Genomic DNA, 27,637 nt, shown 5'->3' on the forward strand with positions numbered 1-27,637 from the left:
ACGCTACAAATGAGAATAGAATGTATAGAGGCGGATTGTCAAAGTAAATTTACTGCCATCTTTCGACAGAAGATTGAAACTGTTAGAACGCCATTTGACTTTGATCCTTATTCTTTCACTGATGATCCTTATTGATATGTGTTCATTAGTTAAATAATTGTATAATACTCAACTGTAGGCCAAAGGTTATGGCGCCATCGCTCGAAAAGATTGCACCATACCTTTGGCCTACTCTCGATTCAAAATTAATATTTAACAAGTTAACACGAATCAGTGAAAGAATAATGATCAAAGTCAAATTCTAACAGGTTTAATCTTTTGTCGAAAGATGGCAGTAAATGTATGCTACATAATTTACCAAGACAGTAACTCTCTTTTTCAAATAGTAGAAATTAGAGCACTTTCTACGTAACTGTCACATTTTTGACGTAAAATGCTTAAACATGGCAACAATTTAGATGGATTTTTTTTGTTCCATTTTATTTTATTTCTATTATTTTATGTTGTTCTATAAACCTGCGTGGCGCATCGTGGCACGCGACCCGAAATCTTATTTTTAAATCAGATCGTATTTATTCATTGTAAATAATGTTTTATTATATACTTATATCCATAATTATGTTTTATTTCTTATATTCCCCTAAGGCTCATCAAGTCATCATGTAAAAAACATGGAATTTGAAATTTGTGAGAAATGAAGTTGAATTTCTTTTCTTCTGCAACCGAACGAAACAAGCGAAATGCATCTCTGTTCCAATTGATAATACTTGAAATTACATTGAAGTAATTAGTACTACGAGTAGGACCGTGGGCCTCGCGAGACTGCACACACGTTCTTTAATTCAGAGGCTAAGGCCCACTTGCACCATTCACTAACCCGGGGTTAACCGGTTAAACCTGGAGTTACTATGGTTACCAGTACAATTTGACACTGGATAAACGGTTTAACCGGTTAACTCCGGGTTAATGGGATGGTGCAAGTGGCCCTTAATGGCTATTACTAGGTTTATTTAGGAACTTAATTGTTAAAATTTCACTAAAAATCGTCACATGCGAGGTTTGGTTTCGATTTCTGGACACATTTTGTAAGCATTTTGGTCATGAAAACAAATATACAGTCAAAACATGTTTTTTTTTATTACATAAACCGATTTATTAATATTCTTGTATTGTATAACTGCTTTTTCCTGATACTGGCCAAGGCCCTGTGTGTTAGTAACTTGCTATCCTTGTGTTTTGCTTTTGCATACTTCGCAGTAGTATGGTTTCTCTCCCGTGTTACAGCGTCTATATTTTGATATACTTTTTTCGTTAAACTGTCGATGATAATCGCCACAGACGACACGTGGCTTGGTTTTGCTACCCCATTACACGTTCTGGAAGCATTCCTAGTTATTTTCAAGGTCTTTTTAAAACTATACGATTGAAATATTTATTTTAATTTTCTTGTGCGTCAGTTTCTTTTTTGGCCTGTTTCCTCTTCTTGTGGTGTTTGGTGTTGGCGTGGTTACAGAGGGCGCTGTTGTAGGAAAAGGTGGCGGGACATAGCTCGCACTTGTACGGTCGGACGCCCTGGTGTGTCAGTAAGTGCTCGGTCAGACTTTTTTTGACCTGTTGACAAACATTAGCATTAATAGTAATTGTGACGTTTTTAACTAAAAGGTACCATACTTGTTGTCGATTGTTGATAAGGTTGGTTTCAAATTGAAGTTATATGGAAATAGCACCTTATTGACAACCGACAATAAGTACCTACATTAAGTACCCTTATGGTTGAAAATAACATATTATATCAATTATATGTTGACGTTACCAACTGTATATGTCAGGTAAGCAAATGTATTATAGCTCGCCCTGCGAGCTTAAGTCAGGCGCTAGCAGTATAAGTTGGGGACGAAAAGTGTAACACGGGTAACCAACTGTATATGTCGAGTAACCAATCATATAAGTAAAGTCAGCAATGGTATATTTCGGATAACCAACGCGATAAGTCGAGTAACTACCACTATTATAGTGGTCTTATAATAAGTCGGGTAACCTATAGTGTAAGTCCTATAATCCACCATATAAAACGAATAACCAACAGTATAGTCGTGTAACCAACAGCATAACTCGAGTTAACCAACAGTAATAAGCATACCCCGGCCGGCGAGAGCAAAAATGCGTTGACAGCTTAATAGTGCGAGGACACACACTTTGGTCGATGTCGATAAAAACAACACGATGTACTGGACCACCGTTATGATATGCAGAAGTATTAATTATTGTTGTAAACAAAATTAAAACCAAGTGTTTGTATTTATTTAGTATTTTATGTAATTTTTGTAATATACAATTAGAATTTTTTCTAAATTTTCTGATTTTAAACTCCTTCGCCTTGCCGATAAAATCCATTTCATCCAACTAAAGGACCGTTCTAAATCTACTGTAGTAATCGGAGCAAAACGAAATAATTCATAGTGATTATGAATTTGTTCTGTATTAGGTAGTTCCACTTCTCTGCCAGATATCAATTTATTTAAATTGTTTAAAGTTAAAATGCCAACGTTCTTCTTCAACACATTCTGATACTTATTGTGAATAACTTTATAATAATAATAATTTTATGTTGATAGAAAATTGTTTTAGGGTTATTCTTAGAAACGCGTGGAGGTATCAAGTTGAAATAAATAACAAATACTAATGGCTCAGTTTAAAAAAAAAATTGTGCTTAGTAAAAGTCGACTATTCTATCGACATCCATATGTCGATAGAATAGTCGATATTTAATTAAGCACTAGGAGCAGACGCATTTTTGCTCTCGCCGGCCGGGGTATGGTAATAAGTCAAGTAACCGACAGTATAAGCCAGGTATTACCTTGAAGGCCTTCCCGCACAGGTCACACGCGTGAGTGACCCGCGTGGCACGCTTCTCGTGCGCGCCGCCCGCGTGTCGCACGCCAGTACGCGCGTACACTTTGCCAACACACGCCGCACCACGCTCGTCGCATTTTGACGGTTCCGCATTGTGTTTCCTGAAATGTTTCGTTTTATTGAACGAGCGAAGCGAAGATCTCAGATTTAGCTTCGGCAAAAATGCACTCGTAACTTCGCCCACTGACGAAATGCAACATCAAAATAGCCCATACTTTTAGAACTAACACGGGACTTAATCGCGTAAAACGTTACGTGTTTATTTAGTGAATAATCAAGATCAAGTGCGGGTAGTTCGCAAAAACCGCGCAGCAAGAAGATGTTGATACAATTCCTCGCCAGTCTGCCTGTGACCACTAACGTAATTTAACGTCACGCTCGAAACATCAAGCCATAAATAAAAGTAAGTTTTACGTGTTAGTTATAAAAGTGCGAGTCGGACTCGCCCACCGAGGGTTCCGTACGTTGTAGTATTTTTTGTTATAGCGGTAACAGAAACACATCATTTGTGAAAAGTTCAACTGTACTATCACGGTTCATGATTTTTTACACCAGACAGATGTCACTAGAGAGACGAACTGCCAGGGGAGTCTGAGTCATAGGGTCCCGTTTGCTTTATTTATACCCTTTGCGTACGGAACTCTAAAAATATTTAACACGCTAAAATATCATGCAATGTTTCAAGTTCAATGATACTATTTTTTAGGGTTCCGTACCCAAAGGGCAAAACGGGACCCTATTACTAAATCTTCGCTGTCCGTCCGTCCGTCCGTCTGTCACCAGGCTGTATCTCACGAACCGTGATAGCTAGACAGTTGAAATTTTCACAGATGATGTATTTCTGTTGCCGCTATAACAACAAATACTAAAAACAGAATAAAATAAAGATTTAAATGGGGCTCCCATACAGCAACGTGATGTTTGACCAAAGTTAAGCAACGTCGGGAGTGGTCAGTACTTGGATGGGTGACCGTTTTCTTTTTGCATTTTTTTCCGTTTTTTTTTTTTTGCTTTATGGTACGGAACCCTTCGTGCGCTAGTCCGACTCGCACTTGCCCGGTTTTTAAGAACTTACTTAACATGTGCTCGCAGGCTGCCAGTGTGACTTAACTTTTGGTCGCATTGCGGGCACGGCAGGGGCTTCTTACGGAGCTTGATTTTGTACGAGTAATTTCTGGAACACAAGTGTTATTTCATCATCATCATCATATCAGTCTTATCGCCCTGTGCTGAGCATAGGCCTCTCTTCTATACTCTGTATCTTTAGGTATTTAAATAAAAAAAAAACAAATTCCTCCATCAAATGGATTTTTAAAATTTAACTGTAGGCTGTACTCCTCATAGTAACCAACATTTGTTCAGCAACTTTTAAAAATAACTTGTGGTTTGATTTTTAATACACTTTAAAGTTTATTCTAAGACGCAATGTATTGCGAATTTTGTCATGTTTAAGGCGTGACAAGCAACGTCAATCACAATGATATGGCGTGGCAATGGCGTCCATTGAAGATAATATTTATTTTGTATGAAAGATAGCAAGTATAAATACTTCATAATTTTTAAAAGTTGTTGAACAAAAGTGTCACCGTTTGAGGAGTACAATCCATGTTTTAATTATTTGCTCGTGTTACAGGCCACACCCGGTATAATTCTCTTTTCTAATCTAGTTTACCGCGCGTTGCTCCTCAAAATCCTGGTGGCGTATTTCCTGCTGTTCCCTGATTTGGCAGTGTTTGTGGGATTCCTTGATAATGTTCTCGTCTTCACAGTTGTTTGGGTTGCTTTAGTTGTCTGAAAAACAATGTTATTGAAAACCCATAGAAGGTATAGCATCCTATATACTGCAAAACGTAATTCAAGACCAAAAAAAGTGAGGCAATAATTTGTTTGTAAAATTGTAAATTCCTTTTGATAAATAATCACGCTAAGATATTTTATTCATTAGTAATTTTACTCCTAATATTTAAAAAAGTACTTTTATTTATTTATTTGTACATCAATACAAGACGCGCTAGTAAAAAAGTGGCAACATTTCTTACTTTTTTTGGTCTTGAATTACGTTTTGCAGTATAGAAGTGATATACGCGTGCCTCCGTGAGGGACAAGACATACGCAATGCGACAATATTAAAAACACGTACTAACATTCCTGACAACATACCAAAAACAATCTAACGTAATTCGGTCGGGTTATTTGTTGCCCACCATAAACCATACTACATTTATGGTGGGGAACAAACAAAAAATTAGACTGACAAGGACAAGCAATAATACCGCTTTCTCTGCTACTCCTACTGAAAGTTCTATAAGTGTATCTCGTTCGGTCATTTGGCTTCTAACTTTTCAAGAATCATGTTTAGTTTTTGTAAACATTCCTGTACAAACAGCAACACTCCTAACTGTATAAGTAGTCAACTGTAAAAATATGGGTGTAGCCAACTTATTCAAAAATATGTCCCATAGTTCTTAATTCACTGACATAAGAGTTATGGGACATATTTTTGAGATGATTTGTGCACCCATATTTTTACAGCGGACTGTACATCAGTGGAACTTATTATAAAAGGCATAAGGTCTACTGATGGACAGTTAACAGTCTGGGCGATGGTACGAGTAGAAATATTCGATCTAATGTTAGTTGCAGGCGTCCATAGCCTACGGTGACTACTTATCATCAGGCGGGCCGAATCCTTGTTTGCCATCAATATGGTATAAAAAACGTAAGCGATGTTGATGGCGCTCTACAGCTCTATATACTGGGTGATTTGTTCTGGGGCTCATGTACAGTCGCCATCAGATATATCGGAGCGGCCAAGGTGTTCACAATATCTGAACACGCACTCTAACGCCTTGACAATAGAGGCGTGCTCAGATATTTGTGCCCTTCTTCAGACTGATTCAGACAGTTCATGAATCAACAACTTTTTGCTAAAAAGTAGCTGACTTACCGAGGTACTTGTGGTGGGCTGTTCACTGCTCGGTTCACGACTGACAGACTCACAATTAACTGCTGGACCTGAATCGCCCCCGGTCTGAGGCGAAGGCACTGTCTCAGGTGGCTCGATTTTGAGATTCTTGTCTTCCAGTGCCTTTGACTGAAATTATAGGTACAGATGTAGTGCATAATTATTTTCCATCGTATTTTCACGGAAAGTTCGTTAGGCATAAAAGGTCATGTTTTTTTTTAATGTGTTTACTTAAAAGTTTTACTTTTTCACAGCTCTAAGGGGCCGTGGTTTTAATTTCAACTCAATATCTCCACGCGTTCCCGAGATAAAGTCCTGACAGACAGATGGATGGACGTACGGACAACCAATAAAACCGATTGATGCAAACAAAAGTAACTCTGTTTCACATAATTTCATTGGAGGTAATTTGTGCTAGATGTTTTAAAAAGATGTGTCCCGCCGAGTTTCTTGATGGCCCCATAATAATATTATGATACCCGATACCCTCCTCTCGATCGGATAAATCTTCTCGAGGCAGAGGTGTAGGGTTGGAGCCGGTGTAGCTTTATTTGACGTTCATAAGCGCAGTGTAATATGCCTACTTGAATAATAAACTACCTTTTTCTTTATCTTAGAATTAGAACCGTGGGACGCTGGAGGTTGAATAATATCAACTAGAGATGCAACGGATAGTTGTTTGGCCGGATACCGGATATTCGGCCTGACCATCGGCCGAGTATCCGGTATTCGGCCAGCGGAACTATAGTTTGGTTTGACCTGACCTGTACCTATAGTGCAGGTTTGACCTGTTTCCTAGTGAACGTTCGTGCGGACACATTGCTAAGTTCGAAATGAGTGCGCGTGCAAGTCAGTGGAATGTTTAAATTGTTTTAAAATAATAAACAAGTACGATTATGATCAAGACTGTTTCTTAAATCCAATTAGTTTACTCCAAAATCAAGCAATGTTACTATCCGGATCCGGCCGGATAGTAGGTCACTATCCGGTATCCGGCCGGATAGTTAAATAATGGCCCGATAGGCCGGATACCGGATATCCGGTGCATCTCTAATATCAACAACTCACATCTTGCGGTGTCGGAGCACTATGTGCCTCATTGACAGCGGGTGGTGGTGTTCCTGGTTCTAGTTTAATAGTTATTATCTCTGGTTTGACATCTTCATGCTCAATCTGAAACAAGTTTTATATTACAAGCTTTTATTTAGTTTCACCTGACCGTTGTCTATGTGTAATCAAATCTTGCAAGTTAAATTTGATCCACTTCCCGGTTTCCAATTGAGCTGAAATTTTGCATGCATGTATAAATCGGATGACAATGCAATATTATGGTACCATCGAGCTGATCTGATGATGGAGACAGGAGGTGGCCATAGGAACTTTGTGATGAAACAACGCAACCTAATTGTGTTAGGGGTTTTTAGAATTGTCTTGATGAGTATTAGTTGTCTGTCTTAAGAAAAGTACAGTCAGCGATAAAAGCTTGCGCCAAAAATATTTTTTTTTGCCAAAAACTTATAAAAAAACATAGAGAAATATGAGTAAGGAAAGAGTGGTAACTGTCAATTCTATGGAACTTGCTAACTAAAGTGTCATTCTATGGAACTTGTAACTCTGTAAAGGAAAGTCACTAGTAAATTCATCATTCTTCGACAATGTCAATATGGCGGTTTGTTTACATGGTTAGCAAGTTCCATAGAATGACAATAAACAAACATTTAAACATTTATTACTCAAATAAGTGACACAGCATTACAGTAAAAACTAAGGCACTGTGAAACTACAAAAAATAAAATAAAAGAAAACAACAAAAAAACTACAAATAAAAACCAAAGACAAATTAAACATTACATTTGGGCACTTTATATATAATTTTCTTATTTCAAAACGCGATTATTTCGTAGTCAACTTCTAGCGTCAACTAGCGGAATTTATTAGTACTGCTAGTCGACAATAGATGTCGCGACGAACTAAAACTCTAATACTCAACCGTTTTCACCTAATATTATAACCGGATTAACTCTATTTTCAATTTATTCTTGTATAAGTATATAAATCTAATTGTAAGTTGTCCTTTAACAGTTAGAAAGGAATGTATTATTTGTGAGGTGAAAATAAACATATTAAATTTAACCTCGTACCGCCCACCATACAAAATTATACCCAAGGAAGTTAGAATCTTGCTGTATTTTCAATTGGGTTGAATTTAATTTGTTCGAAAATTTTACGAGATAAATGAAATGCTACCTAGACTACCTACTTTATTTTTAATTAAGGTTGACATTCCATCGAATCTGAGTGTACATCCTAATGTACATTGGGCGGCACGAGGTTAAAAAAATAACTTACTACAATTGGTTGGAAAGACGGTGCAATATTGACTTTGCTGAGCAGATATTTGAGGTTCCTGATGCCCTGGAGTGCCGTCTTCTGGAACTGGTGGACGGACAGCATCTTGACTTGGCAATCCATGCACAGCAGGAGGTGGCAGGCTTTCAGGTCAGACTGAAAAAATACTAGTTTTTATTACATTAACATAGAATAAGTAATAGTACTACCGTACAAATAAGGTTTGACAGCGATTCAGGGTCGAATCATGGTATCCCTTTCTAACTTATAGCACTATCCCTTTCAGCTATTTAGAGTTGTCCAAATTTAAGTAACTAGAAAATAGAATAGAAGAATAGAAAATAATTTATTTGAAACAACACATCTTAAAATTAATACAGACAAACATGTAACATAGGTTAGTGTAATTGGTTGTTTCAAAGAGGATACCACTCAGCATGTGTCGGAGCACTTAGTGCAACGACGCTGATTTTCAGTGGACCCTTGAACTTATAAAAATAATAAATTAAACAATACCAAAAAGAAATGCATAAAATAAAATAATAATGGCTGGATGCATAAAACAGAATTACAATTCTTTCATAAACAGGAACTTGTGGGAACAGAGATGATTATATAGCCACATTTTTACAGCATTACCTTTACTGAAGCGCTGGACAAACTATCACACCGTCGTTAAGAATAGCAAAAACAATTTTACAATTTTTTTTTAAAAAAGTACTACAATGATAATAACTAAGAATCTTATCCATGGTTGTGTACGCTAAGGGGTGTCAAGTTGTGTCAACCCTAATAATTCCTCTGAGCAATGCTGAGCTGAACGGAGCTGAGTTTGCCCGAAGTCAGGAGTATCTCCCCACTAGGTTACAAATTTGAATAAAGTCTTAGTTCAGGGGTCACCAAATGGCGGACCGTACTGTATCCGGACTGCTGACCTATGTTATGTTTATGCCTCTTTAATATACTCAAGTAGAAACGGACCACGATAGTCATTTTAAGAACTGGACCCCTGAAGAACTTGACAGCATCTAACCCGACTAATCACCTCTAGCCTAGTCTGGACACTCTGGACCCGACTAATTGGTGACCCCTGTTCTCAAAATATTGGTTTTTTTTAAATATTTTGTTTACAGTATTCTGGGTAGTATAATTATGTGTGCGGGACTTTAGATATGGCCTGAAGGTAGGGTTGCCATCTCTAAAATTTAGCAACCAGGACAAGACGTGTAAAAACCCCGGATTTTGGAGCCCAGAACCCGGACATTTCAACAGTTTTTTTTAAAACTTAATCAATATAATAAAAAATGGTTTAAAATGTCATAAATCAACTTTTTATTTATTTTTAAAGGCATTAAAATTAAGTCTAATCATCTTTTATCATCATTTTAAAAGTAACATAATAAAATCTTCTTACAGTTTGTCACAAATTGTTTTAATAGTCAGTTTGGTTTTTTATACTTAAATAACACAAATTATTATAGTTACTTACTCTGTTATAAAAACCAAACCTTATTAAAATATTTACCCACTTTCTACTTATTTTTTTTTACAAAAAAATCTTAAAAATACTGAGATCATTTTAGTATTAAAAAATCTTACAAATCTTGAAGTTTTAACTCAATAATAATTCTCTAAAGTTTTCATCAGCAGCCATAAGTTAACAACAAAAAAGTCCCTTAACATATTTGAAATTTTAGTTTAGTGTTCTTAAATCTTACGCAAACAAAACCTAAACCTTTTAAAAGTTTTAAGGTTATTTATTTCTTAAAACAACATATAAAATAACCAAACATAAAAAAATCTTCTTAGACTTAAACAGAGACTCAGTGTTGTTTTCAGTCTTGCATTTTTTATTTTTCTAAATAACTCTTGTAATATACTAATATCACCTTAAAACTTTAATCAACAGCCATATTTTAAATTTCTTTTACGTAACTAATAATCTCTAACAACGTAAATGTAAAAGAAATTATTGCACGTATATATTTTTAATTAAATACTTTAAAGCGTTTTCCTCAGCCTCTTGACTTTTTTTTACTTTTCAGGTTTTTTGATTTGTCACTTTTTCCGATAGCTTTTAGTAGGTATATCTTCCCTTTTTAAAAGGAATTTGTAAAAATCAATGCAGCTGTAATCTTGGAAATTGAATTTAATTTTAGTTACAGTCGAGATTGTTTCTACGCTTAGTAAATTTCTTTCTTTCGTCCATTGTTGTGTAATTAATGAGAATACTCTCTCCACGTTGGCATTATGAGCCGGAATACAAAAAAAATACTGTGCGATTTTCAACAATTCCGAATATAAATTCGAATTAGGCGTTTTAAAAAATTGTACCCAAAGTTGATTTGAGTTTAAAAGCCTATCTTTTTCAGTTAGGTTTTGGCTAAAAGCCTTTAAATTCGCCCACTCATCAATTAATTTTGTGTCGTCAATATCGATGTTTTTGTCTTTTAAATAAAGAACAGTGTCTTCGATAAGAGTCCATTCAGTGTTGTTATTCATTTTCGCCAAACACATCCAGTCAAACTTCTCAAATTGTTTTAACGGTTTCATCCATTCTTCGATGTACGATTTCATTTCCTTGTAGAAATCCAGCGAACATTTTTTAAACTCTTTTTTCGTGTTTTCATCTTCTCTATTTATTATACTCTGAACATTCAACGGCACGAAACTTTCCTTAATTCGGTCATCTAAGCTTTTTGTGATTGATGCAAGTATGCTTCTGGTTTCAAGGACTGAATTATCACTTTTCTCTAATTCCTCTATTTTTGAGTGAACGGTGTGCATAATTGAGTGTATGAGAAACAAGTATGCCTCCGAGAGTGGATTTTCAAAAAACTGTTTTATTAAAACAGGTGGCCTTTCTAGGCCTTCAAAATAATCCTTTAATGGGCGGTAGAGCTTCAGAAGTCGCTCGATGGCTGGAAACAGGCTTAGCCATCGCGTCTTGGAATGATATAGAAGCTGTTTATATTCCACCTCAGCTGTGTCACAGAATTCTTTAAGAGCTTCGGTTCGTACTGTGTAAGTGGCAAAAAAATTATAAATTTTTAAGATGATGGATTCAATGTCAATCGGCAGTAAATCACATCCGTGGTGCACTGCGTTGTTAATGACATGTGCAGAGCATCCCACACCGACCATGTTTGGGTTCACATTTTCTCTCAGCTTGTGGAAAACATTGTTGGTTCCATGTCGTTCCATTCCACCGAAATTTGTATTACAATTATCTCCAGAAAAAGCGATACATTTAGGCAAGAGATCATGCTGGCGAAGTTGTGTTATTATCAGTTCAGTAATTGTGTCAGATGTTTCGTTTTTCGTGTTTTCAATTTCGAGCACCTTTGTTGTGATTCCGTTTTTTTTTACGTCAAAATATTGAATAATCAACGGGAATAATTTTGTGCTTCCGTGATTACTAGCATCAGTAGCCACGCTGATGAATGGTACATCTTGTAAATCTCTCTTAAGTTCATCAACCGACAACGGGCTAAGCACTCCGGTGGCTATTGCAGTTGCTTTTGTTCGATTACATGTAACTTTTTTCGCTGTGTCTGACCCCGAAAATATTTCGCGGTTCAGAGCACAAGTGCAGTCCAATGAGTTGAAAGACATATGATGGCTTACAGTATGGTAAACCAGCGCGCCTTCTGCTGCCGGAATTAGTAGGTCCTCCGCTGTCGATCTCACAAAATATGTTGCTATATTTGAAGTACCTGCTTGATTTTTCAAATTTGTGTTGTGTTTTTGAGTTCTTAAATGCTCATTTATGTCTGTAACGCCCTTGTTTCCGATTGAAATACTCGTGGAACAAACGGTACAAAACACTTCCCAATCATATTTTCCTTTTTTTAACATCGGAAACTGGGTTTGTAAATCGTTGTTAAATATGCATTTACGCTTTGGCATTTTAGTATCCAGTCTGAAAAAGGATAAAGGAAACTTGCAGTAAAAATGTAAAATAAGAACTAAGTATAATAATAATTATAGCATTTACAATATTCAGATAAGCAGGGGGCAGGGCCGGCGGGGGTCACTCAACTGTACAGAATCATAACTGCGAGATATAATTAAATGCATATTGTAAAACAGAATACACACAAGCTCAAGTTTACTTACCATACGAACGCGCTTTAATGTAACGACGTCTGCACTCTTAACCGTCTTGCGACTCACTGCGGCGCGGCGAAGTCGAAGTGCGAATCGTGGCAACTGCGACGTGAGGGGTGGGGTGGGGGTAAGGGACGGTAGCGAGTCGGTTCGTCGGTTGATCGCGACGCGACGCGGCACGGCGCGGCGGCCTTGTTGCGTCGCCCGGCGGCGGTCGAAGACTTGAAATTTTTAAACCCGGACTACAAATGAAACCCCGCCCGGACGCTCCCCGGACGCCCTCTAAACTAGGACAAATCCGGGGAAACCCGGACGGATGGCAACCCTACCTGAAGGTCACAGAGAGAAAGAATTTTGATGCTCAGAAAACACAAAACCCGTAGCGCAACAACAATATAACTAAAACCCACATTGTTTTTATAATTATAATATGTACAGAAAAACAAAAAATATACATGCCATGTTTATCGTTGGAAATACAAGGGCCTCAAGTAACCTTCTGTGCTCGATCGCGAGAGGTAACAGAGGCGGACGGTTGAGAGTGCAGATCATGCAAATGTACGACATTTTGTCCGCACGATGTTGTAGGTAAAATATTAAACTAGGTGCTTCTCGGAGAGAATTATTGGAATAAAATAATATTCACAATAACAACAAACAATCACAGCAGCTGACAACTGACAACAATGTGACTGACTGACGTGACATCAGTGTTGCCAGGGCTCTGGAGTCATAAGTTACGTTTCGTTTCCCTAAAAGTCACGTTTTTGCTGCTTAAGTCACATTTTTATATTATTGTATTGTATGGGTAGGTAAATCGATATTGTTAGAAGAAATTCAGAAAATAATATACAGGGCCTTTTTTGGACAACTAGCCACATTGTGCGAGGTGATTACTTGATTAGGTAAGTAGGTCATACTGAACAACTTTTTCTATGAAACTAACCCCGAAATCCCAATAAAAAAAATGGTTGTCTGTACAGTCGGTTTACGTCATAAGAAAACGTGGCCGTAACGTTACCATGGAGATCTGTCCACCACGTGACATTTTTTCGTGCATGCTACCGGTGTTCATCGGTTTATAAGACGTTATCACGTCAAAAAATTGGCTTTCGCATAGAAATTTCGACATCCACTCGACTAAAATGTATGAAATGGCCAAAAAATTTTTTGCGATTTCGGTGTTGGTCCCATAGAAAAAGTTGTTCAGTATGGCCTACCTAATCACCTCGCAAAATATGGCTAGTTGTTTAAAAAACGCCCTGTATTTCACAAAAAATCTACTAACTTTACATGAGTTTTAGGGTTCCGTTCCTCAAAAGAAAAAAATGGAACCCTTAAAGGATCACTCGTGCGTCTGTCTGTCTGTCTGGTCGTCGGTCACAGCCTATTTTCACGGAAACTACTGGACCAATTAAGTTGAAATTTGGTACACATATGTAAATTAGTGACCCCAAGACGGGCATGCAACGTAAACAAATGAATTTTAAGCATGGGGGTAAGCACTTTTGGGGGATAAATGAGAAAGTTACAAATTAAGTTCCAAGGGTTCCGTACATTACCCAATTTTTAACAATGTACTTTTAAAAGTGAAACGCGAGTGAATTGCCTTTAAAAAAACCCGTAGGTGTCGGATCAAAAACGAAGTAATTAGTCCGACTCACGCTTGACTGCATATTTCTAATAGGTTTTCCTGTCGTTTATAGGTAAAGAACTATTTTGTATATTTTTTTCAAAATTTTAGACCCAGTAGTTTCGGAGATAAAGGGGGGAATGGTATTTTTTTTGGATATTTTCTTAAATAACTTCTGAACTATTTCTATTAAAATTACAAAAAGTTATATATTTGAGATTCTCAAAATGAGTTCTTTCATTTGATATGTAACACGATATAGTTTAAAAAACATTATTTTTTAATTTTCTCCTTTACCCCCCAAAATTTTAAACATAGAGGCCACTATGTTTAAAATTCATTTGTTTACGTAAGATGTCCGTCACATGGGTCACAAATTTACATAATGTGTACCAAATTTCAAGTTGATTGGTTCAGTACTTTTGGAGAAAATGGGGTATGACAGACGGACAGACAGACGCACGAGTAATCCTATAAGGGTTTCGTTTTTTCTTTTGAGGTACGGAACCCTAAAAGTATAGGTATGCGTAAATAACTTACCCCCGGATAAAAATAACACAGTAATGGTTTTTGAGCGCTCAAAAATCTCAAAATAACTGATGCAGTGCAATGTGTAGTAGAGACTAAAAGTAAAAGAAATGAATCATTTCACTAAAAAAAATAACTACTATCAAACAAAATAACACCGTCATGTCAAGGTAACAAGTCTCATTTTGCCACGACTATTATAATAAACATGATGGTGGATGTCAGCCCAAGTGTCAACTTGGGTGCGTTCACTGCGTTCCTAAATAGGTAATACGAATTGCAGAACTAAACTTGTCCAAAATTCGACTAGCTTCAAAAGTCACAAAAATTGCCTCAAGATCGTAAGTCACACACATGTCACACGAGAAGGCGAAAATTCACGAAAAATGTGACTTTTGTGACCATCTGGCAACACTGCGTGACATGACGTGACCAATGTTGCCAACTCGGATTTTGAAAAAATGCTAGACTAACGCTACGTCTTACGTAGGCGAACAACGCGCGAACGCCGCGCCGCGCCGCCTGACATTCGCGTGCAAATCGCGCCGCACCGCGTTCGCAACGAGATCGCTTACGTAGGACACTTCTATGGGCATCAAAGGATTGATTTCGCCGCGCCGCGCCGCGCCGCGTTCGCGCGTTGTTCGCCTACGTAAGACGTAGCGTAATATCTAAATTATGCCAAAATTATGCCAAAGTTTTTTTGAAATAAGCTGAAAAAAATGCTAAATTGAAACTTGAAATTAGACACTTAAAACACATAAATTTTGCAATTTTTCCGCCACTTTTCTACTAACAAGATCTGCTTGACCAGCTTTATATAGTCCGTCGACGTCCATCCGTCCACAAAAGTCAAAATTCTTATGAAAATATGAACCACATAAGGCGATGGCGCATATTGTTGCTGCCAATATGGTGCAAACTTGGCTTAGACTAAATTATGCTAAAAAATATGCCAGATGCTAAATGGAAAATTTTGGTGCCAAAGCAAGTGAAAATATGCCAGATCTGGCATCAATTATGCCAAGTTGGCAACACTGGTGACGTGACGTGACATATGACCATAGCCTTATAATATATAAAGACGGTGTCTCAGCGAGCTGTCACTGTTGCCACTTTTATTTAGTGTACGATTAACAATGAGGCCCACGTTGCTGTAGCCATGTCGATAAAGTCATATCGATAAACTATCGACATTTCTTGCAATTTTAATTTTACTTCAAAGGCTTAACGATACCTAAAATGACCAAAAACGCTTTTATTCTTTATTGTGGTTATCAGATCACAATTTTATAGTCACGCCCCAGCAGGGAACCAAGGGAAAGTTCAGATATTTAATTAAAATACATAAATACCTCCTAAAATAGGTGTTCCGCAATAATTGAATTATATTATTATATTATAATATATTCATTATCCATTAGCATTTCAATTATGTTTATGTTTAACGAAGATATTGAAGCTTCACTTAATCGCTATTTCGTTCCGCTGTGTAGCGTTTATCGATATATAACATGATTAAAATCGACTTTTCACATCCCTAAAAGAGCACACATATACGCTTTTACGCACACATACACAGCCTGGGCGCATCAAGAAAGGCAACACTTGATTTGAAGTCCACCTTGTCAACAGTATGGTTGTCCTTTTTTGACAAACGGCATTTTAAAAGAGCGAGGAGAGAGAAATGATACTAGTTGCTGCGTCGTGAAAGAGAACAGAAAAGGTTGGGCCCTTGCATATGACATCAATAGCATGTCTGAAGTGCATTCCGATATTAACCCATAAAGTAAACTTTTCAGTCCTAAAAAATAAACATTTTAAACATGTAGAAGAACACGAGTTAAATACTAGGTTTAGATATTTTAATCCCCTTTTTACCCGACTACGGCAACGCAAAAGGAGGGTTATGATTTTGACCGGTATGTATGTGGGTATGTATGTATGTATGTATGTATGTATGTATGTTCATCTGTTCCCTCATAACTTCTAAAGTACTTATTATAATTTAACAAACGATGTGTCATTCCAATCGTCTTAATCGTCCGCTGGTTATAGGCTATATGGCGTCCCAAAAAAATGAGCACTGCGCCCTCTAGAGGTCATAAAGTCACGAACCAAAAAACTAAAATTAAGTAATGATGATGTGTTATACATCATTGGAAAGAGCTCAATTAGCACATTTCAAATATATAAATATTGTTAGCGTTTGCACCCGGCTTTGCTTGCATGCGCCAGATAAAACATTAAATTTTCGGTTAGCTACAAGCGCTCTGGTTTCTATCCGCGTGTTACGCGACTACGGCGATACAAGAAGGTTTTTGCAAAATAAATTTGTTTGGCCGCTATACATGGTGTTTTTTTAATGTCCTGCAACATTTTATAACGTGAATAGGTATAGAAGTTCTGATGAGCCAAAATGTATGAAACAGTCAATTTTTGTAAAAGATACGTACGCGTTCCGAAGCCGGGCGCCTTCGGCGCCCTCATACTAAAAGAGTCGGGCGGAGCCCGACGTACGCGTTGCAAAGCCGGGCGCCTTCGGCGCCCTCATACTAAAAGTGTCGGGCGTAGCCCGACGTACGCGTTCCGAAGCCGGGCGCCTTAGGCGCCTTCATACTAAAAGAGTCGGGCGTAGCCCGACATACGCGTTTCAAAGCCGGGCGCCTTCGGCGCCCTCATACTAATAGAGTCGGGCGGAGCCCGACGTACGCGTTGCAAAGCCGGGCGCCGTCTACTAAAAGAGTCGGGCGTAGCTCGACATACGCGTTCCAAAGCCGGGCGCCTTGGGCGCCCTCATACTAAATGTGTCGGGCGGAGCCCGACGTACGCGTTGCAAAGCCGGGCGCCTTCGGCGCCCTCATACTAAAAGTGTCGGGCGTAGCCCGACGTACGCGTTCCAAAGCCGGGCGCCTTCGGCGCCCTCATACTAAAAGAGTCGGGCGTAACCCGACATACGCGTTCCAAAGCCGGGCGCCGAAGGCGCCCTCATACTAAAAGAGTCGGGCGTAGCCCGACGTACGCGTTCCAAAGCCGGGCACCTTCTTCGCCCCCAGACTAAAAGAGTCGGGCGTAGCCCGACATACACGTTCCAAAGCCGGGCGCCTTCGGCGCCCTCATACTAAATGTGTCGGGCGTAGCTCGACGTACGCGTTCCAAAGCCGAGCGCCTTCGGCGCCCTGATACTAAAAGAGTCGGGCGGAGCCCGACGTACGCGTTCCAAAGCCCCCTCATACTAAAAGAGTCGGGCGTAGCCCGACGTACGCGTTCCAAAGCCCCCTCATACTAAAAGAGTCGGGCGTAGCCCGACGTACGCGTTCCAAAACCGGGGGCCTTCGGCGCCCTCATATTAAAAGAGTCGGGCGTAGCCCGACGTACGCGTTCCAAAGACGGCCGCCATCGGCGCCCTCATAGGCACTAAAGGAGTCGGGCGTAGCCCGATATAGGCGGCGCTCTGCGTGCATTTCTGTACTGAGGACGCCCTCGCAAAAGTAATAAAGAGTCGGACGTAGCCCGACGTACGCGTTCCAAAACCGGGCACCTTCTTCGCCCCCAGACTAAAAGAGTCGGGCGTAGCCCGACATACGCGTTCCAAAGCCGGACGCCTTCGGCGCCCTCATACTAAATGTGTCGGGCGTAGCTCGACGTACGCGTTCCAAAGCCGGGCGCCTTCGGCGCCCTCATACTAAAAGAGTCGGGCGGAGCCCGACGTACGCGTTCCAAAACCGGGCGCTGAAGGCGCCCTCATACTAAAAGAGTCGGACGTAGCCCGACGTACGCGTTCCAAAACCGGGCACCTTCTTCGCCCCCAGACTAAAAGAGTCGGGCGTAGCCCGACATACGCGTTCCAAAGACGGGCGCCTTCGGCGCCCTCATACTAAAAGAGTCGGGCGTAGCCCGACATACGCGTTCCAAAGCCGGGCGCCTTCGGCGCCCTCATACTAAATGTGTCGGGCGTAGCTCGACGTACGCGTTCCAAAGCCGGGCGCCTTCGGCGCCCTCATACTAAAAGAGTCGGGCGGAGCCCGACGTACGCGTTCCAAACCCCCTCATACTAAAAGAGTCGGGCGTAGCCCGACGTACGCGTTCCAAATCCGGGCGCCTTCGGCGCCCTCATACTAAAAGAGTCGGGCGTAGCCCGACGTACGCGTTCCAAAACCGGGGGCCTTCGGCGCCCTCATATTAAAAGAGTCGGGCGTAGCCCGACGTACGTGTTCCAAAGACGGCCGCCATCGGCGCCCTCATAGGCACTAAAGGAGTCGGGCGTAGCCCGATATAGGCGGCGCTCTGAGGACGCCCTCGCAAAAGTAATATAAAGTGACTTCAAAAAGTTAGTAACGAAATCATGACCCCAAACTTAATTAAATAAAAAATAAAGTTTAAAAAAAATAAGTTCAAAAACTAAAACCCGACTACTGCAAATCGCGCTCTAAAAAGTATGAAACAAGTTAGAATTCTTATCTAAAATTATCAAGCAGAAAATATTATATATGTTACCATTTTTTTTATATAAAAATACAACGTAATATAATTTACTGAATTTTTTATATATTTACAGAGATTCAGAGGATCGCCGTGGTCGTATGCCACGATTATAAACTTAAAAGTAATGTGGCATACGACCACGGCTATCCTCTGAATCTCTGTAAATATATAAAAAATTCAGTAAATTATATTACGTTGTATTTTTATATAAAAAAAATGGTAACATATATAATATTTTCTGCTTGATAATTTTAGATAAGAATTCTAACTTGTTTCATACTTTTTAGAGCGCGATTTGCAGTAGTCGGGTTTTAGTTTTTGAACTTATTTTTTTTATTCATGCAATGCATGCGAAAATACGTACAATCTTACTGAGTTTATCTTTGAGTATAGCCCGCTCCACACTCGTGCGCGAATCGCGGCGCGAAGCCGCGAACGCGAGTCTGGAGTCGATTTCGCATATCAGCGAACTAGACTCCACACTCGCGTTCGCGGCTTCGCCCGCGATTCACGCGCATAGTCTGGAGGGCGCTTTTGACTTAGCTGTCACCCCTCCTTACATCCGTCACGTATCCGAACGGCCGTCGAGACATTTTTCTTGAATCTATAGATAAGATAATGACTTGAATTTTGACAACCCTAATTAGCCGAAAGGGGTAGTGCCGTACCCAAGAAAGGGACGGCTTGATTCGTCCTTGAACCGCTGTCAAACTTCGGTTTTATAGGAAGTGTCCTTTCTGTACAGTCACCTGCAATAATATGTTACTCTTCGAAGGCCGCAAAAATATCTGACACGATCTTATTTATAGAGCATTAAGAGTGTGTCACATATTTTTGCGGCCTTCGAAGAGTAACATATTAGTGCAGGTGACTGTACATGCGGTAGTACTATTACTTATTCTGTGCCCGGGTTAGTAGGATGGTTAGTTAGTCTCATCTCAGTCGTCTCAGACCAATTTTTGCCATCATTCCATTATAGTTCATAATTCGATTTTATACGATACGTTATAAGTTTGTAAAAGCCACTAGAGTTATGTTAGAGATGTATTAAGTACCTGTAACTTAATTGAATTATGTATGTACTTATGTTTGCTACACCCTATTCAGGGTCCATGTGATACCATAAGAAATGTAAATACCACCTAAAAATATGCCATGGAAGCAAGAAATAAATGAATACTGAATACTGAATACTACAATATATTTTACAATACATATGCTGCTACTTTCCGTGCGTATGTCGATAGTTTAAAGGGCCGTATGTAGTGTAAAACGTTGTACGATACACGTGCGAATAGGTTATTCGCAACTCGTATCGGTGTAAGTAAACCACTCCCTTCGGTCGTGTTTTAATTTATCTAGGTCGTGTTTCGTATTTCCTCTTTTTCGCACTTGTATCGTAAATAACTATTCTGCCATTGTTATCAGGTCTCACAGTCTCTGAAAGAGCACCTGCTGTCCCACCAAGGAATCCGGCCGTTCCAGTGCAAACTCTGCCCGGCTACATTCTCCTACTCCGCCGCGTTTTATATCCACAACAGACTCAAACACCTCAAGATGAAGGGGGAAAAGAAAAAAACGGAAAAGGAGGAAGGAAAAGTGGAAAAAGGAGTGGAGAAGGAAAATGAAGTGGAGGAGGAAAACGAAGTGAAGGAGAAAAATGAAGCGGAAAAAGGAGGAGAGTCTATAGATATTAATCAGTTTTTCAATAAAACAGTGTAATGAAGTGTGCTTATGGCGTATATTTTAATGTCGGACTCAAATGGGTCTAAATTCTTTTCGTTCTTGTTTCTGACCACTCGCGCTTGTCTTTCTGTCTTCTATCAATAAATAAAAAAATTCAATTGCTATCGCATGTCTTTCTATATATAGTATGTATCTTTGGGTAGTTATAACTTGGTTATAACATTTATTTGTTAACCAACCAAATACAAAACCGCCTAGATCAGTCACTGAACGATCTGACTTTAACATTATTTTGACCATGTAATGTAGGTAAAGTCACAAAGACTTTGAAAGAGCACCTGCTGTCCCCCTTTGGTCCGTTTTCATAACTATGGTTTTCGTAACTGGCTGCCAAAGAAGATTTATTTTTCCTGTTTCATAATTAATTATCAAACAAGAATTCACTTTCTGCTTTCGTAATCGAGTATTTTTTCTTCATTCGTAATTAATTATCAAAACTTATTACTTTTTCTTTTTTCATAATTGGACATTTTCGTGTGATACACTTAGTACCTTTTTCGTGTAAAACAATACACACCTTTTTTTAAGAAAGACAAATTTAATGTTATTTATATACTCAGAATCATGAGCTGATTCCATCCTCCTACGAAAAAGTAGGCATATTTCTAAAAATTTTAAATAAATATGTGGGAAGAAAGAATCCCAATATAGCACAAATATTAGATGTGTTAGAAATGGAAACTAAACTTCGCAATTATAAGCGATCAATGAAGGTAAATAAAAACTATCAATCAAGAGATTGAAAGGGCAGTAGCAGAGTTAGTTGGAAACAAAATAACTACCGGGCACTGCGTTGAGATTATTGGTCCATTTATGTATTAGATTAGACTAAGAAGAATTATTACGAAGTGAAAATTATATTTTTTGTTAAAGGAAGTTAGGTTATATTTTTCTTTTATTTTACTGTTACTAAGGGTACTCTATTTTAACAAGCTTTTGTATCTATACAAATGTAGAAAATTAAAGTAGATGATTTACAATATTCGTATTTTTATTTTCTCTTATTTACTGTAGGGATATCTATGTAGGTACTTTTATTGTATCTAAGTTTTTTTAAAATCAAAATTGGTACAGAAAGAGCCTGGATGTTGCTCTCTTCTCTTTTGTAGTCAATTTACCCAGTCAGTCACTCACAGGGTAAATTGGCAACAAAAGGGGAACTTAACTTCCAAACAATATATCGAAGTTAATAACGAAACTCGATTACTAGAAGAGTAATAAATTCTTGTTTGATAACTAATTACGAAGCAGCGAAAAATAATTCATATTTCGTAGCCAATCCAGGCGAAAACAGAAAAAAATATCTTATTTCATAACCAGTTACGAAACTCGATTACGAAACCAGAAAGTGAATTCTTGTTTGATAATTAATTATGAAATAGGAAAAATTAATCTTCTTTGGCAGCCAGTTACGAAAACCATAGTTATGAAAACGGACCAAAGGGCTGTCCCACCAAGGAATCCGGCTATTCCAGAGCAAGCTCTGCCCGGCTACATTCCCGTACCCGTACACCGCGGCGCTTTATACCCACAACAGACTCGAACACCTCAAGACTAAGGGAAAAAAGAAAAAAGCGGGAAAGGAGGAAGGAAAAGTGGAAAAAGGAGAGGAGGAAAAAGGAGCAGATTTTATAGATATTGATCCGTTTTTCAATGAAATGGTGTAATGGAGTGTTTGTATTAAGTACCTAGGTATTATTATCACGTATTTTATGGATAGGTTTTATATTATTTCAATAAAAATAAAATCATTTGAAATTAATTTATTTTATTTTGCATACAATTTCGAATTTAGTAAAACAACGGGTTATCGACATAAAACTAAAATTATGAAATGTCGAGTAATCTCGACATAGATGTTTCTCTCTGGATCTTGCATATGTTGTAGTGTGTCTCCATCACCTGTAATGGGAAATGGTGGTATCAATGAAAAAAAAAAACGTTTATTGTATAAAATTAGACAAACAGTCACGTCCCTGTGTCCTGATCTAGGAAACCCTGTATTACAGGACCCAGTTTAGTTCAGTGTTCGTTTCAAACAGTTTATATATTTACTAGCGATCCGCCCCGGCTTCGCACGGGAAGTTCAACCAATTTACTGAATTTACACAAAACCTTTACAAAATTACACACCTAAATCTTCCTTAAGAATCACTCTATTGATAGGTGAAATGCATGAAAATCCGTTCAGTAGTTTTTGAGTTTATCGCGAACATACAAATAGGGGACTTTGTTTTATAATATCTGTTGAAATTCTCTGATCAAATGTTGGTCAGTTTTAGGCCCCCCCCACATCTGGCGTCTTTCGAGCGTCGGCGTCTACAATTCTATGGCCGACGTCGACGCAGCGTCGACGCAACTGCGCAGCGACGTCATTTTCCATAGCGCTGGACCGACGCCGACAGACGCCAGATGTGGGGGGGCCCTTAAGAGTAGGTATAGTCTACGTAGTCGAAGGCCGCTAGGCTAGACTCCGATGGCTCGGGCACTTAGTCCGGATGGGGGTAGATCGCGCAGTCTGGAGGGCGTACTCTGGAGTACCAAGTGGCCGAAGGCCGTCTGGACGCCCTAGGTACCGCTGGAGAGACGAAGTGCAGAAAGACCTTAGCGACTGGACAGAAACGCCGTTGGACAGAGTAGCATGGCGGTCTTTGGTGTCGGAGGCCAAGATCCACTTCGGGTCGTTGCGTCACAGCAGTAAGTAAGTATAGTCTACCTACAGCACAGAATAACTAATCATCATCATCATCTCAGCCATAAGACGTCCACTGCTGAACATAGGCCTCCCCCTTGATGGGGGGTGAATGCCATAATCGCCACGCTTGGCAGGCGGGTTGGCGATCGCAGTCGAGTACACCGAATCTAAAACTGCAAAATTAGTGTACCATTTGTTTGATAACTACTAGTATAACATTTATTGAAACTAGATAATGTAATGTAATGTGTGTGTGATGTAGGTAATGTAGAGGCCCAACGGAGCCGACATGTCCCGTTTGATAAAGGTTCCTTTTAAAATACGTAGATTTAAAAAAAACGGACGCTGCTGCCCGTCCACCGGTGGTCTTGGACGTAGTTTAAGGACATACCCGGGTCTGAATAACTAATAGTCATACAGTTACAGGACACCTTAGAGCATTTAGTATTAGTAACGCCTAGGCTGTCATTTTCTATACAAAACAGTCTACCCATTTTTGCGGGGGAGGGGATGTCAAATGTATTTCTTTTTAGGGTTCCGTACCCAAAGGGTAAAACGGGACCCTATTACTAAGACTTCGCTGTCCGTCCGTCCGTCCGTCCGTCTGTCCGTCCGTCCGTCCGTCTGTCACCAGGCTGTATCTCACGAACCGTGATAGCTAGACAGTTGAAATTTTCACAGATGATGTATTTCTGTTGCCGCTATAACAACAAATACTAAAAACAGAATAAAATAAAGATTTAAATGGGGCTCCCATACAACAAACGTGATTTTTGACCAAAGTTAAGCAACTTCGGGAGTGGTCAGTACTTGGATGGGTGACCGTTTTTTTTTGCTTTTTTTTTGTTTTTTTTTGCATTATGGTACGGAACCCTTCGTGCGCGAGTCCGACTCGCACTTGCCCGGTTTTTCTACATTGATTTGTACGTAACGTACAAATAGCCATGTCAGATAAACGTTAGTCCATACAAAAGTCTGCACAATTGTGCAAGGTTTTCGGCAGAGGGGTAAACTCTTAATGGAGACTCCGGTTATTAAATACTTTCGGCGACCGTGAACCCTGCCTGCGATGCCAATGGTCCTGGGTTCGAATCCTGGTAAGGGCATTTATTTGTGTGATGAACACAGATATTTGTTCCTGAGTCATGGGTGTTTTCTATGTATATAAGTATGTATTTATCTATATAAGTATGTTTATATCGTCGCCTAGTAGGTACCCATAGTACAGTCACCTGCAATAATATCTTACACAACGAAGGCCGCAAAAATATCTGACACAATCTTATTTGTAGCGCCTTAAGAGCGTGTCACATATTTTTGCGGCCATCGAAGTGTAACATGATATTGCAGGTAACTGTACAAGCTATGCTTAGTTTGGGGCTAGGTCGATCTGTGTAAGATGTCCCCAAGCAGGACACACCCTGTATAAATAAACAACGAACCACTTTCATAGGATAATATTATCAGATTATTACTTACATTAGATGTTGTGACAGATTCTGTCATTATTATTGGTTAACTTTGTTGCCTTGGTCGTCTCCCACCGCTGTAATATGAAACATTTATTAATATCATATCTTATCATACCATATCATATCATATCATATCTTATCATATCATATATCATATAATGTCATATCATATCATATTTATTCATCAACAATACAAGATTGTGTTTGAAATGCACATAAAATACAATTACAATAAAAAACATACAATAGAAAACAACATTTGAAAGTAATATAACAATAATCAACTTCCTCGCGTTATCCTTAGGAGTTATTTTGGACTTATTATATTAGGAGTCTGGGGTCCGCTTGGCAACTTATCCCAAGAATTGACATGGGCAGTTTTTACGAAAGCGACTGCCATCTGACCTTCCAAAGTGGAAACTAGTCGTTTTTAGGATTAGTCCGGGTTCCTCACGATGTTTTCCTTCACCGAAAAGCGTTAAATATGAAATACTAGCTGTTGCCCGCGACTTCGTCCGCGTGGAATCTTATCTTCAACATTTTACATCTTTAGTACCTATAATTTTCATATCCAAGCAATGTTGAAATTAAGTACTTTTCTTTTTTAGCAAGTTGTATGAAGTTTTAAGTCAAGTGGATTTTGATGTTGGTTGCTGAAATTACTTTTCTTGTATTCTCATAATAGGTAGGTAACCTATGCCCTTATACAAAGATTCAAGTACCGCATTCCGCACTCACAAAATATCTGATCTCCATACAAAATTTTAAACCCCTTTCTTACCACCTTGGGGGATGATTTTCAAAAATGAATGAATGAATTAGTTTTCATGTTTTTTTAATTTATTACCCTTTTTCCAAAAAGTTAAAGTTCCTAACTTAAAATTAAATTTACACACCAAGACGAATTTTCATCCCCTTTTTGGGAATGAAGGGATTGAATTTCCAAAAACGTTGCAATCACTTTTTTTTTGTAATCGGCTATTATGTCTTTCTAAGAAGTTTCAAAGCATTTGTAATGGATTCAAACTTTGAACCCCATTTTAACCCTGTTAGGGGATGAATTTTACAAATCGCTGAAATCACTTTTATTGTCTTCTTATAATATAGATACCCAAATAACCCAAATACAAAGATTCAAATCCCGCGCTCGAAAAAATGCATGATATCCATATAAACATTCAACCCTGTTTTCACCACCATAGAGGACGAACTTTCAAAAACGCTGAAATTAGTTTTCTTGTATTTTAATATAATACCTTTTTACAACGTTTCAAGTTCCTAGCTTCAAATAAAATTTGCACCCGAAGACGAACTTTCATCCCCTTTTTAACCCCCTTAGGGGTTGAATTTCCAAGAACGTTGCAATTACTTTTTTTGTAATCGGCTATTATGCCTTTCTAAGAATTTTCAAAGCATTTGTAATGGATTTAAACTTTGAAACCCATTTTAACCCTATTAGGGGATGAATTTTACAAAACGCTGAAATTACTTTTATTGTCTTCTAATAGTATCCCCAAATACAAAGATTCAAGTCCCGCGCTCGAAAAAATGCATGATATCCATACAAACTTTCAACTCCTTTTTCACCACCTTAGGGGATGAATTTTCAAAAACGCTGTAATGAGTTTTCTTGTATTTTAATTTAAAACGTTTTTACAAAGTTTCAAGTTCCTTGCTTAAAATAAAATTTGCACCCGCAGACGAACTTCCACCCCCTTTTTAACCCCCTTAGGGGTTGAAATTCCAAAAAACGTTGCAATCACTTTTTTTTGTAATCGGCTATTATGCCTTTCTAAGAAGTTTCAAAACCATTTGTAATGGATTCAAACTTTCAACCCCTTTTTAACCCTGTTAGGGGATGAATTTTACAAAACGCTGAAATTACTTTTCCTGTCTTCTAATAATATTCCTAAATACAAAGATTCAAGTCCCACACTCGAAAAAATGTTTGATATCCATACAAACTTTCAACCCCTTTTTCGCCATCTTAGGGGTTGAATTTTCAATAACGCTGAAATGAGTTTTCTTGTATTTTAATAATATATCTTTTAACGAAGTTTCAAATTCGTAGCTCAAAAGAAAACTTTAACCCCATACAAACTTTTATCCCCTTTTTAACCCTGTTAGGGGATGAATTTTACAAAACGCTGAAATTACTTTTATTGTCTTCTAATAATATCCCCAAATACAAAGATTCAAGTCCCGCGCTCGAAAAAATGCATGATATCCATACAAACTTTCAACTCCTTTTTCACCACCTTAGGGGATGAATTTTCAAAAACGCTGTAATGAGTTTTCTTGTATTTTAATTTAAAACGTTTTTACAAAGTTTCAAGTTCCTTGCTTAAAATAAAATTTGCACCCGCAGACGAACTTCCACCCCCTTTTTAACCCCCTTAGGGGTTGAAATTCCAAAAAACGTTGCAATCACTTTTTTTTGTAATCGGCTATTATGCCTTTCTAAGAAGTTTCAAAACCATTTGTAATGGATTCAAACTTTCAACCCCTTTTTAACCCTGTTAGGGGATGAATTTTACAAAACGCTGAAATTACTTTTCCTGTCTTCTAATAATATTCCTAAATACAAAGATTCAAGTCCCACACTCGAAAAAATGTTTGATATCCATACAAACTTTCAACCCCTTTTTCGCCATCTTAGGGGTTGAATTTTCAATAACGCTGAAATGAGTTTTCTTGTATTTTAATAATATATCTTTTAACGAAGTTTCAAATTCGTAGCT

General features: G+C 38.6%; 1 protein-coding gene across 2 annotated transcripts; it reads right to left on the bottom strand.

Moving 5' to 3' along the window:
- Positions 1-1,156: 1,156 nt before the first annotated feature.
- LOC134677628 (zinc finger protein 479-like) lies at positions 1,157-8,398 on the bottom strand. Of its 2 annotated transcripts, none has more exons than XM_063536089.1 (7): positions 8,228-8,398; positions 6,947-7,051; positions 5,861-6,007; positions 4,586-4,704; positions 3,989-4,087; positions 2,858-3,014; positions 1,157-1,611 (listed from the first exon to the last, which is right to left on the bottom strand). In XM_063536089.1, the coding sequence occupies exons 1-7, from the start codon at positions 8,348-8,350 to the stop codon at positions 1,438-1,440; spliced, it is 924 nt and encodes a 307-aa protein (XP_063392159.1). In that variant the 5' UTR covers positions 8,351-8,398; the 3' UTR covers positions 1,157-1,437. The 2 variants fall into 2 exon arrangements, with proteins under 2 accessions (XP_063392159.1, XP_063392160.1); XM_063536090.1 differs by having other exon boundaries at positions 5,861-5,991; positions 6,940-7,051.
- Between the last annotated feature and the right edge of the window lie 19,239 nt (positions 8,399-27,637).

This window comes from Cydia fagiglandana, chromosome 26, assembly GCF_963556715.1.
Source record: "Cydia fagiglandana chromosome 26, ilCydFagi1.1, whole genome shotgun sequence".
In the NCBI taxonomy this organism is placed as follows: domain Eukaryota; kingdom Metazoa; phylum Arthropoda; class Insecta; order Lepidoptera; family Tortricidae; genus Cydia; species Cydia fagiglandana.

What these genes read in the sequence shown, in the direction of transcription:
- LOC134677628 (XM_063536089.1), bottom strand. Translation starts at nt 8,350, where the DNA reads ATGGATTGCCAAGTCAAGATGCTGTCCGTCCACCAGTTCCAGAAGACG. An exon ending in GTGCTCCGACACCGCAAGAT is followed by an intron (nt 6,008 to 6,946) that starts GTGAGTTGTTGA and finishes CTATAATTTCAG; the next exon opens with TCAAAGGCACTGGAAGACAA. An exon ending in AGCCTGCGAGCACATGTTAA is followed by an intron (nt 3,015 to 3,988) that starts GTAAGTTCTTAA and finishes GAAACATTTCAG; the next exon opens with GAAACACAATGCGGAACCGT.